Genomic DNA, 13,420 nt, shown 5'->3' on the forward strand with positions numbered 1-13,420 from the left:
GATCTCTGTCTCCTTCGCTTCCAATCTTTGTTTCTCCATCTCTCGTCTGCCCTCCAGCCCTCTGCAGCTGCTTGATGACATAGCCTACATGTTTTTTTCAGCGGTCACATTAGCTGCTGTTTCATGCTCCACGGAGCCTTTGGCTTCCACTTGACAGCCTCGGTGACCTGTCACTCTCACGGCCCCACTCGTTCCCTACTGGCCAATCAGTCCCGGAGCTGAAGGAAATCATCACGGCTGACATCTCTCCCTTAAACCCTGGCGTCTCTCACTGTCTCAAACCTCACCTCTGAGTGTTGGAAATATGAAATCGGGTGACAGAGCCATGTCTTCCAGTGCCTCGCGCCTATCCAGTATTCTCTGCTTCTGTCATTGTTGTTATAAAGTGGAAGCCAGCAGACTCTGGAGGCTGAAATGTGGGGAAGAGCACAGATACCGGTTGAGTGGGTGTCGAGGGCCCTCTGGTGGACACATCGAGCATGTGGTTATGCAAATCGGAGCACTCCCACTTAACAACAAGTGTCCATAATGTCAGTTCACCGTGATAATTAGAGTCATTAGATAGCAGCCTCAAGTGCACCCGGTAACTTACAATTATCAAAGAGCTGCAGATGTCACTTTGAAGACTTCTGCCATCTGTCATTGTTAGATACATATGTCTGCTCTTGTCATATAATTACACTGTGCACTTCTTTAAATCTGCATTTTTTTAATGTAAAAATTAAACTTTAGATTGAATGCATGTTTTCCGGTTCTGTTCACAGATATTAACATGGCAGGTGAACCCAAACCCAGCAGGCCTAAAGGACTAAAGAGAACTGCAGCAACATTATACAGGTGAATGCAGAGTGAGAGTAGAGTGTATTATTAACCAATTTAACATTTTATTTAGTTTGCAACACATTTAGATACTCTATAGGAGAGACCGGGGTGAATTGTCACATGTGAGCTTATTTTGACAAAAACTGTGTCTATTACATTTTCCAATTTATTAATTCCAATGTTTTATAATTATTTCGCTGCTTAACCTGTTAGCATTCCACTGTAACACCCACAGAACACTGCAAATTTCACAGGAATGCTAAGGGGTAAAGTATTGCTAAGACATATTGCTCCAGGTGTGTGTTCACTACTGTGTGTGTTCAGATAGATAGGTTAAATGCAGAGCATAAATTCTGAGTATGGGTCACCATACTTGGCCACATGTACTTGGCCACACATCCCTTTATTCACTCAAAAGACTTTTGAATAGTGTATAGTACATTATAAATTAAAATACACTACTATTCAAAATGTTTGGGGTCAGTTATTCTCAGTAAGGCCAAGGATTTTTTCTCAAATCAGCAAATCAGTTTATTAGAATGATTTCTGAAGGAGCATGTGACACTAAAGACTGGAGTAATGATACTGAAAATTCAGCTTTAATATCGCAGGAATAAATTATATTTTAAGTTAAAGCTGCAAGCAGCATTAAAAGGGCCTTTGGGCTCATCTCCACCCGCTGGCTTTAGGAAAACTGCGAACGGTGGCCAATATGCATTTAAAGTGGTAAATAGAGGAGGAATATTTCAAATTATTATATGTGCCAAACGTCCTGCTGCCAGCTGGTGGTGCTATGACTATAACTGAATATTGGCATGTAGATGTCTTATCAAACGTGAAGTTTTGTGCAGAATGAACATGGTATGTTTGAGGGTAGTGTAAAGCATGACACATCTTGTTGCCGACAGGTGGCGCTGTGATTATAACGGAATATTGGCATTTAGATGTCTTTAGGCCAAGACTCTTATCAAACAAGAACGTTAGGGCAGATTGTACATTGCATGTTTTAGTAAGAACAAAACATATTTCCTGTTGCCAACAGGTGGCGCTGTGATTTATAAATGAATATTGGCATGTAGATGATTTCAGGACAGCCATTTTGCCACACCCATTTCTGAAAACTGTAGCAGACGTAACAAAATATAAAGAAATTGCGACTTCTGGCGTGTGTGCAACATTTTATGAGTTTTCAAGCATGTTTAGGCCTTCAAAAATGTGATTCATTTTGGAGAAGAAGAAACAGAGAAACCACGGTGCTCAGGCCCTAAATAGAAATGTGCTTGTTTGCATTTTTTTTTGTTAAACATTAAAAAAGTTTACTGACCCCTAACCTTCGCACAGTAGTGCATGTTTTAGCGGCTTGTTTTAGATTAATTTTTGCATTTCAAATAAAAGTAGCACATGTAAATAAATTGCATGTTTGCATCATAACCGTGATAACTTGCCCTGTATAGTGTATCTCCTTTTAAATAAAGGTGCAATTGCTTTTTATCCATTAAAAGCATCACAACTTCTAAGTTGAAAATGACTGGAGGTTGCTTTTGTCTCCTTTTAATGTTGCAAATGTGAATTTTTTTTTTTTTTCATTTCACCTAGATTTAAAATGATGTATTTTTTGTTTAATCCCTGCAGCGGTTATGATTTTGACTATGATTACTACAGAGATGACTTCTATGACAGGTAAGTCCATGATTTTGCACAAATGATTTTGTTGAAACATAGGAGATTGCATTAAAGTCACATCCAGGATGCATAAACTTACAGTCCAGGTATAATAATATGCCAATATCATCATCATTCTCAAATCTGACTGGCCAAGCAGCATTTCACTGTTTGTATCACCATTTGTTTGTGTGTGCACACTTCCAGAGCAGGGTATGTGATCGTGACGGACAATACGGTTTTTATTTGTTTTTATTTTTTTTTTTTTTTACCAATACACCTGTTATAAATGGACATTTTACACAATTTCTGATTATAAAATTGACATTTATAGCCATTTAACTTTAAATTTCAAAGATATTGTTAACATTTAATATGCATATTATCAGACTTCTGATTCTTCATTTATGTACATTTGTGATCATTTAAAAAAAAAAAATTGAAAGCAAGAAAGGCAGCATTTATTTGGTCAAACCGTTTTCTGTTTTAATATATTAGTGTAATTTATTCCTGTGATATTAAAGCTGAATTGTTTTATGATCCTTCAGAAATCATTCTAATATGCTGATCTGATGCTCAAAAAACATTTCTTATTATCTTCAATGTTGAGAACGGTTAACAGCTTAATAATTTTATGGAAGCCATGATGCTTTTTTCAGGATTCTTTGATAAACAGAAAGTTCAAAAAAATTATTTGAAATATGTTTTTTTAACATTTATAAATTACTTTACGGTCACTTTTAATCATTTATCATATCGTGATAAACTACATCCAACAGCTTGTGACTGCTGGATAAAACCATCAGAAAGAGACTATTTGCTTAAATGTTTGTCATATGCATTAAGTCACACTAAATCTATTTATTAAGGAAATAAATACTCATATAGTACAAAAAGTACAAAAGCACTTTTGGCCCATTCTGAAATAGACCTGAACTCCTAACCCAGCAGTCAGGTTTTATATGGAGCATTTTTTAGTGCAGTAACCCAGCAGTGACTTGTATTGAAGTCAGGCACAATGTTCTCTCTCTAACACAGCTCTTCCTGCCATAATATATTTTCTCACAACTTGGCAGAATTAAAGGAACTCTCATAAAAACACTCACACACACAGCTGCAAGCTGCAGAAAGATAGACGGAGGAAAAAATATGCGTTTCACAAGAACTCCCTCCACAACCCGTTAAGCAAACTTTGGCTCGGCGAGCGCGCGGTTGGCCAGCGTCCCTTTTCGGTAGTAGCTATGGAAACCCTGCTGCGAGACTCAGCTGGACGTACTTGTTTGCAGATGTGTGGGATATTGTGTCCATATGATAAGTTGACATGTTTATTGATATCTCTCTTGTGATCTCTGCTCCCTGACTTACAGCCATCTCAGGGCGATGCTGACTGCAGTCGATATTTTACAGCAAACATATCCAATAATTTAGATCTCTAGGACTGCGGATCAGTCTGTGAAGCCACGTAGATGGCATGTGGCACACCAGCTGGATGCTTTTAGGTTCCTGTCAGGGCAGCAGACATGCTTCTCTTTGAAGGCAAAAGTATCTTCTTCTCTCACTTCATTAATGCCACATCACCTTCATCCCTGACAGCAGAGCTCTAGGATTGACTTGGATTGCAAACTATTCACTTTTGGCCTCGTGTCAGCTAATTCGGCCACAATGCAAAGCTGTACGCTGTCAGTTTACGCTATGAGATGGAGTTGTTGAGCTCTTTTGAGTCAGACACATCTCCCGCTCTGTTCATGAGGAGTTGTATGATGGATGGAAAGCAGGTATGCTCTCACCGTAAGGTGACTCAAAGATTGCACTTCATAACTCATGAAATGATGAATTTATGATGGTACCTCTGTACCTGTTCCATCCATACAGTACATCTAGTACATCCATAGTACATTCACTCTTGCTTTCCCTAACAATATATGAGCACACTTCTTCTGTTAACTTCTATGTTCATATGTTAACAACATATGAAACAACAAAGCAAATGAGATGACCTTACAAAAAGATGACTGGATTAATAAAAAAAGATAATACCAGTGTTAATTTGGTGTTTATATTATTTAATTGGTATTTTAGTATTTCAAAATTTTGAATGAGCTTCTATTTTCATATTTTAAGCTTTCATTTTTATTAAATTTATTTCGTAAGTTTTATATTTCAGTTTTAGTAATTAGTGTACAACATTTATAATGAGGTTTTTTGTTTTTCATCCAGTATTTACGTTATTTCATATTTATCTTCATTAGTGAAATTATACATGTATTATAATTTTTATTTTATTATAATTATATTTTTCCAAAAATTCTTTTAACTTGCTGAATTAAAAAAAAAAAAGTTTTTAAAGTAATAGTTTTATATTTCGGACATCCTGGTTGTCGTACTTTAAGAATATGTCATTTTAAAAAAGTTTTATTGACCACTTATCTGAATATTGTGGAGAAATGTAGCCCTATAGTGGTCCCTGAGTATTTTTGGTGTTTACTTTGAGAAATATGATTTCTCAAAAGTTTAGCAGTAAAGTTTTTAAGTAAATTGATTTATTTTTTTATTAATAACATATAAAATTAAAAGCCACAAACACCGCAGTTTCCTAAACATGATCTATATTCTCATGGATAGAAGTCATGTGCTTGCATGAAGCAGTTAGTTTCTTCATGTGTGTCTTTCTGTCTCCAGGCTGTTTGAGTACCGAGGCAGAGTATCTCCGGTGCCCAGAGTGGTTCCAGTAAAGCGCCCCCGTGTGGCAGTGCCGGTCGTCCGCAGGGTGAAGTCCTTACCTGTCAAACTCCTGACCAGATCCACTATCCTTCCCAACAGCACTGTCAAACACAAGTGTAAGCTCAGTTTCCATTTTGTATGTTTGATGTGTTACTGACCTACACATACTGTATGTTGAATGATGAAACCTCAAAAGATCTTTAAGATAGATCATGTCCAGAAACGTACCTTGGTTCCATTGCGTGACAGCTCAAGATCCTCCTCCGATTCAGTGCACTGAGATGATTTATGGACTGCTTAATCTCTTGAACTGGCCTTTGGGCCATTTACAGATTAACATACCAGCTTTAGGATTTATTGTGTTTGCTAAATAACAGCAGATGAACCTTTTGTCTTGTCAGTGCTCTATTATAGTTCCACAACCAAATACCAGTGCATTGCTTTATTTCTGTTTTGGTTACATGGCAATACATAAACCTGATTTAATAATCTAAAACATTGTGTTCTTTTCTTATACTTGTGTGTACGTGCGAGCAGTGAAATCAACCGAGCTGCAAGCTATCAAATCAGAACTGACACAGATCAAGTCCAACATCGACGCGCTGCTGGGACGCCTCGACCAGATCACGGAGGACAAATACTGTGCCACAGGTGTGATGCTATATGTCATATGTCTGTATAACTGCTATACATACAAACATATACTTCTGGTCAAAATTTTGTGGCCGGTAAGGTTTTTTTTTTTTTTTTTTTTTAAGTAAATACTTTTTTTCTGCAAGAATGCATTAAAATGATAAAAAGTAAGACATTTATTATGATATAAAGATTTCTATTTATATAATTATTTCTAATTATATGCTATTTTTTAAGCTTTCTTTTCATCAAAGATTCCTAAAAAAAATAAAGTTTGATAATTGAGTTTTTTGGGGATTAAAAAGAAAGGATATAATGAATTTTTATCATTGTAGGGTGGTTGTGTGCACACAGCTAAGAGACATACATATGCAAACACCATGTAAAAGTGCATTTTGCATCTAAAACCAAGATACATTTGTTTCAGGATTCTTTGATAAATAGTGCAAAAGTGCATTTACTTGAATAGAAATTTTTTGTAACAATATGAACGTCTTTTTTCACTTTCATGCAAATTTTCTTTATCCTTGATGAAAGAAACATATAAACAATAATGCATATATAAATATATATATATATACACAGTATGCACACAACATATTATTCCCTTCTATGGTTGTTTGGTGACAGTTCAGGGTTGTTGGAATGCGCCTGTTGTATCTTCCTCGCAGTAATTATTATTTTTGTAAAGCTTTCAGAGGGCTTTTTTAATAATATGGAAACCCCAGCAAGCATTTTACTCTCCATACAAACACACTCAGCGGTGACAAAAAAAAAAAAAAAACACAGAACGCAGCATGTCTCCTGTGGTTATTTACACATGGAAACCAGTTTCATTCTCCTTCATCGTCTGTCTATGAATTATGATGTGTTTAATGGTTTGTGGCTAATCAATGATGATGTCCCTCTGCCACAGCGGAGCACATTTCTGTGCATGTATGTAAGTGTTGCTGACTGTTGAGGATGAGGGAGGAAAGTCAACTAGCACTTACTCTGGGCTTCTCATAACTTTTCAACCGGGCTGATGTGTAAATTAAAGCAAGCTCCAGGTTTTCTTTACCTTGGCAAGATTTTCTACACGTCTGCTCCTGAAATGTGTCCTGACAGAGGTGTCTTGGTTGTTTAGGATGTGAGAATTTGGACTGTGGACCGTGGTTCACCCATTGCTGGAGAGAACAGATAATCCCTAACAACACACTGACATACTCGCTGTGTTTAAACAGTGGAAATAGAGATAGTTACCTCATTACAACAGCTGAAATCAATCACAGTATCTTTAACACTCTAAGGATTACTGTATCATGTTTGATCAGCACATTTCAAAGGCCTCTAAATTATTAACACATCAAAACTTTTCTGAAAAACCTGCGGTGCACAATCTAATACATGCATTTGCCCTATGATTGATATTTTATAACTTTTAGCAAGTAAATTTGCCTTAGAAACTTTGAATTTTCACCCATGATTTGATAGTAAATGTCACAAACAATTACAAAGAAATTGCAAGTAACGAACTGAATTGCATGTGAAATTTTGAAATGGAAAAAATGAAATGGTATTTTCCGGTAAAACATACTTTAATAATCATTGTTTTATTTACAAAAAAAAATAAGATTTAGTGTAAAAATTACACTTAATAATTTCGAACTAGAATTAGTTTCGAACAGCACGAGTGCAGTGTGCTATTGATTTTATATGGTTCAGTAAATAGGAACTAAATATTGTGTTAGATTTTAGACAATGTTGTTTTTGCAGAACTGTTGTGCGTCTCCAAGCAACACACAGTTTCTAAATGAATCTAAGTGAACCAATGATTCAATAGCCCATTCAAAAAGAGAGCCATTTCATTCCTGGATGAATCAACCATTTAAACTAATAAACAATTTTTTATCAATCAATCAATGACATTTGCTGCCACCTACTGGCAGTATAATTTCTTATTTAATTTATATTATTACATATTAATAAATCTAAAGGGAAAAAACAATGGCTTTAAATAGTCTTTTGTGGGTACATTCTCAACCAAATTTGATGTGAATTTTATTAGAAGATAAATGAATCACCACATCAGGTAATTAATTAGATTACATATTTTCAGCTTACTTCTTGGCCATAGAAATATCAACATCTGCACCAAATTGCATATTTTTGCTTAGTTTGGGCTTCTGAATACAATCCTTAAGTATGAGCTTAATATTCTGACTATATCGTACTATATGAGCCATAAAAGCCAAATGTGTCAAATATGATACATGTTAACATTGTTTTTTAGATTTAAAAGAATTAGATTTTCAGACTATTATTTTGTGTGTCAGGCATTACAAGGTTAAAAAGCCTGATGACAAGTTACAGAACCAGTTATAGAAGTGTATCTTAATTGTTGATGTTGTGGATGTAAATGTACATGTTTGTCTGTGTACAGAGTTGCAGAAGGCAGATGAAATGAAGAGTGAATTGTCCCAGGATGAGTCCGGCTCAGAGTCAGAAGAACTGCAGCACAGTGATGTGGAGGAGGGCGAGGAACACACACACGAGGATTGTGATGAAGACATGGTACGAGATGTATGGACAGAAGCTGGAGAATTGAGAAACGTAAATTATATTGTAAGGTCAGAAGACCAGAGATTATGAAAGTAGGGAATATGTTCTTAAGAACACTGTGACGTATCAGTTTATAAATCATCAAACGCTCAAACATAGTACCGCATGAATGTTAAAGTTTACAGTCACTAAAAAATGATTTATCTCTTCTCTCTTCAGGAAAACAATCACATATCTGAAATGGATTCCATTCTTCAATAAAAGGCAAGAACTCAAAGCTAGGACAATGGATTCTTGGATTGCAGCGATAATTCAAACCATGAGATGTTTTACAAGTTTCCAAGCTTGAGTTTCGAGATCGAACCAAGATTGTTCTTCATGCAGAAAACAGATTGTAAAAATGAAGTTAGTGAGTACAAACCACTAAATCTGGGTCCACAGGGTAATTCATCCAGTTCAGTTTGGTGTCTCTAAAGATCGATTAAGCATGACAGCAGGATGTCATTTGGGAGTTTCTTGAGCTGTAAGGACTTTTGAATGTTTTGTCTAACAAAAAGATACATTTTCAAGCCAAACATCGCACAGAAGAAGATTTATAGGGATAGTTCATCCAAAAATGAATGTTTATCTGCTTACTCCCAGGGCATCCAAGATGTAGGTGACTTTGTTTCTTTAGTAGAACACAAACCAAGATTTTGAACAAACCGTTGCAGTCAATCACTCTTATAATGTAAGTGGATGGGAATCGCAGTTAAAACATACAATAAAACAACAAAAAACAAACACAAATAAATCCAAATTAAACCCTTTGGCTCATGACGATACACTGATGCGTAAAGACTCTAAACAATCAGTCTCTTCAAGAAACTGAACCGAATTTATATAGTTTTTTTACCTCTGATTCACGCAGTGTCCGAACTGTTAGAAGCCTCCTGAGTGCATTCTCAGCAGCAAGCGCGTGAGACGTCACCTTATTCTTCTTGCTTTATGCCAGATCGCAAACTTATAAGTGCATTATCGCCACCTATCTCTCAAATTGACCATTGACACTTTTTCTACAATCTCAACTTGGAGTGTCATTGGTCCCTTTGAGAGATAGGTGGTAGTAATGCACTATTAAGTCTGCGATCCGCCATAAAGCAAGAAGATGATGCCTCACGCGCTTGCTGACGCCTCTCAAGAATGCGCTCAGGAGAGTTTTAACAGTTCAGACATTTCTTGAATCAGAGGTAAAAAACGGTATAAATACTGCTCCGTTTCTTGCACAGACCGATCGTTTTGTCTTTACACATTAATGTATCATCATGTGCCGCAGGGTTTCATTTGGTTTTGTTTGTGTGTGTTTTTTTTTGTGTGTTTTTTTTTGTATGTTTTAGCCGTGATTCCTATCCGATTACATTATAAGAGTAATAGACAGCAATGGTGTGAGGTAAAATAATCTCAGTTTGTGTTCTACTGAAGAAACAGTTACATCTTTGATGCACTGGGGGTAAGCAGATAAACATCACATTTTAATTTTTGGGTGAACTATCCCTTTAAAACATACAGCAATCTATATACTGCCATTGAAAGACGTGGGGTTGACTTTTTTTTATTGATTTTGAAAGTCTTTTATGCTCACTGAATTTGATTTGACAAAAAATACAATAAAAAGTGAAATATTACAATTTAAAATAACTGTTTTGCATTTTAAATATTTTAACGTAATTTAATAATTCCTGTGATGCTACATTTTCAGCATCATTACTTCAATCTTCAGTATCACACAATCCTTCAGAAATCATTCTAGTTTGCTGATTAGATGCATTTTAGGATGCTTATTATAAATTTCAAAAACAGTTGTGCTTCTTAATATTTTTGTGGAAACCATGGTACGTTTTTTTCAAGGCTTATTGATGAATAGAAAGTTCCAAAGAACAGCATTTATTTGAAATACAAATCTTTTGTGAAATGCAAATGTCTTGATCAGTTTAATTTATCCCTGCTGAATAAAAGTATTAAAAATGATTGAATTCAAATCATATTGACCCCAAACTAGTAGTGTATACTGTTCAAAATAAACATCAAAAGGTTTTGTTTACATGTTTGCTCAAATATACTGGTGAGCAAATCCAGTTTAACACTTTCACACAAAACAACTATCTCAAACTAAAAACCTCTTGAGTTCTTGTCAGATTTACAGTATTGGCACATGTATATTTTCATAAATTCGCTGACAACAAAACTCCAGACAGCTTAAGAAAATAATGTTCATCCAGAAGATGAGTTTTGTACCCTGAGATACATTTTTGTAAATTCTCCAGAGGTCAGATCTCTCTTTTGTTTTTATTCAGAGAGAGAACACTACTGGGTATTTGCGAAGTAAATGTCAGAACAGTTTCGTTCTGATTGGAATAATTATTTTAGAATTGCTTTATCAGGTCCTTCTTTGGTGGTCTGAGAGAGTTTTACATACAACGTCATCCCTGTGTGTGATCTATGAGCATAAAGTTTATCAAAATAAAGGGAAGAAGCTGTGGTTATTCTTACTAATCTGTTTTCAAGGTGTAGAATCTCAACTTCTGCTGTTTCAGTAGAAACATTGCCACATGTTTGGCTACATAAAACAAAGGACAAAGTGGAATCTGATGGTGGTTTGCACCTGATCCTTCTGTGTGTTGTTTGTGGATCACCAATCTGTTTGTCCGACTAATTTGTCTGACCACAATCTTATTGCCACCAGTAACGGAGCTTCCGCCGTCCTCTTTATTCTACCAACTGCAGTTGCCCTGAAAGGTCAAATCAAAGTTAGCATCACACTGAGCACAAATTAGTGTTTGGTCACGCTTGCCTCTATGAAATTCTTTGCATTAGGAGACTTTCAGAGGTACTTTACATTGGCTTTCAGGCTGTTGTGTTTGAATCTCGTGCTAAAACACCCAGGTCCTATTTCACCCCAGAATCAAAAGAAAAATAAATCATATTTTGCATTAGGAAAATGAAGCCTGTTTTTAGGATTTTTTTGCATTATTATTTTAATGACAAGCACATTTTTCAACCCATATTAATATTAATGACTTGTTCTATGCACAAAATATTGTAAAAAAAAAAAAATATATATATATATATTCTATAGATATCAGGGTTATTGTAATATATATATATATATATATATATATATATATATATATAGCAGTTATTGTAGTGATTTGCATCAGTGAGTGCATTAGAAGACTTATACATCTTGAAAGTAAAAAAAAAACTCATTCTGGACCATAGATAACTTCCCTGTTTAGAAAATCTCTCGATCGATTTCACACTGGTGATTGGTGCAATAAAAGGTGAAAGATACCTTTCAAAAGAAGACCAAAAAAGACCAATTCGTCCATATGGGTTGTAGTTTCTGTAAATTTACCACGATATATTGATCTCTGACAGTGTTTTTTGGATGTTTGCTGTATTAGTTGTCCTTGAATTTCAACAAAAAAGACATACTGGGTTTTTTGCTTTAAAGGCAGTTGGGCAAGAATAAAACCACATGCGAGTATTCCAGCAAGCTCTTTTCATTTCAGACCCCCTCCTTTGCTCGTCTCTTGTCATAGTTGTTTTTATCCACGATCACATCTTAATGCTCGTCTTCCTTTTTTTGTATTTATTACAGCAGGGAGTTGGATAACACTGTCGACTGGAAACTTTTTTAATACACAGACTCAGCAGGAAGACACTGAAACCAACGAGTGCTGTCAAACTCCAGCATCAGATGTCATTGAGACAGACAGCTAAACAAGCTGTTTGGTGGAAGGGAGGAGGGGGGATGTCCCCTAAACCAGGAATCCATTACAAAAAGGCCACAGTTCCTGAGAACAACAACAACAACACACACGCAACAACAGAAGAGGATCAGGAAACATTCTGTATTCATGCTCCCCACAAAACACAATTAACATGCATTTTTCTACACATTTGGGCTCCTCATATGTAAATAACAGTTCCTCCTTCTTTCCTGTCTGTTTGTGCTTTTCAAGAAATGTTTTTCATTTTATTTATATGCCAGTCGGAATCAGAATGGTTGGCTATTTTTAATTACATGCATATTTATTCTGCTTGCACTTTCAGGACTGCAAGAGATATTTACAGATGTAAATAAACTGATGACTTGTGAAATGTCTTTCTTCACGTGTTTAAATGATCTCCGCTAGGAATGCTAATATATAGGCTAATATATTCTTTACCTTTAAAGGGTTCATATGATGCTTTTTTTAAAGATCATTATTTTGTGTATTTGGTGTAAAAGAATATGACATGCTTTAATGTTTAAAAAACATTTTTCAAATACTGTACATTATTGTTGGTCCTCTATGCCCGCCTCTCAAACGCATCGTTTTCTACAAAGTCCCTCCTCCTGACAAGCGCAGTCTGCTCTGATTGGCCAGCTGACCCAGTGCATTGTGATTGGCCGAACACCGCAAGCACTCGTCGGAAATGTAACGCCCCCTTCCATAATCACGAGCTTTATCTTTAAAAAAAATGTAAAGACAGTTAATAATGTCCTTAGTTTTATCATCTGTTCAAGCCTGAAAGAGGAACAGAGTCTCATGACAGACAGTGATGAAGCTCATATGTGTTTGCAGTACACAAGACACTGATGGTTAAGACAGCTGACTCCACTGTGTGACCCTTTCTTTCTCTCTCTCTCTCTCACTCACACACACACACACACACAGCAAAACTCAGCATTTCAACATTCAATAGCAAATACTTAAACTAATAACAAAACAACTGGGGTTACTGAAACGCCTTCTTTCTTTGCGTGAACATTTGGGCGGCATAACGCAATATTTCCACATAGTGTTTGAGCCAAGTTGTAACACTCCAAAGAGAAAGGAAAAATTGAAATCGCATCATATGACCCCTTTAAGACAATAGATTTATTTCACCTCAGATTTGTTGCTAAGAGGATTGAGGTAGCAGTCTTACACAACCTGTAGTAAGACTGTAAAAAGAAATATTGCTATATTGCAGCTGCTCCCATAGCCACAAACAGCAATCGCTGAGGTCCAAA

The 13,420-nt window shown here is 35.9% G+C and overlaps 1 protein-coding gene across 3 annotated transcripts in view; it reads left to right on the forward strand.

Annotated features, from left to right (window-relative positions):
• raly (RALY heterogeneous nuclear ribonucleoprotein) overlaps positions 1-12,526 on the forward strand; it is an 87,508-nt gene extending 74,982 nt beyond the window's left edge. For 2 of the 3 annotated variants that reach the window (XM_059559776.1, XM_059559777.1), the window contains 7 exons: positions 765-837; positions 2,455-2,502; positions 5,164-5,321; positions 5,743-5,856; positions 8,261-8,430; positions 8,599-8,643; positions 12,020-12,526. In XM_059559776.1, the coding sequence (XP_059415759.1) occupies positions 765-837; positions 2,455-2,502; positions 5,164-5,321; positions 5,743-5,856; positions 8,261-8,430; positions 8,599-8,640 (605 nt within the window). In that variant the 3' untranslated portion in view covers positions 8,641-8,643; positions 12,020-12,526. The remainder of the gene's footprint in view (positions 1-764; positions 838-2,454; positions 2,503-5,163; positions 5,322-5,742; positions 5,857-8,260; positions 8,431-8,598; positions 8,644-12,019) is intronic. The other variant, XM_059559778.1, reaches the window with a different exon arrangement.
• Positions 12,527-13,420: the final 894 nt, after the last annotated feature.

Source organism: Carassius carassius, chromosome 10 (assembly GCF_963082965.1).
Source record: "Carassius carassius chromosome 10, fCarCar2.1, whole genome shotgun sequence".
Lineage (NCBI taxonomy): Eukaryota > Metazoa > Chordata > Actinopteri > Cypriniformes > Cyprinidae > Carassius > Carassius carassius.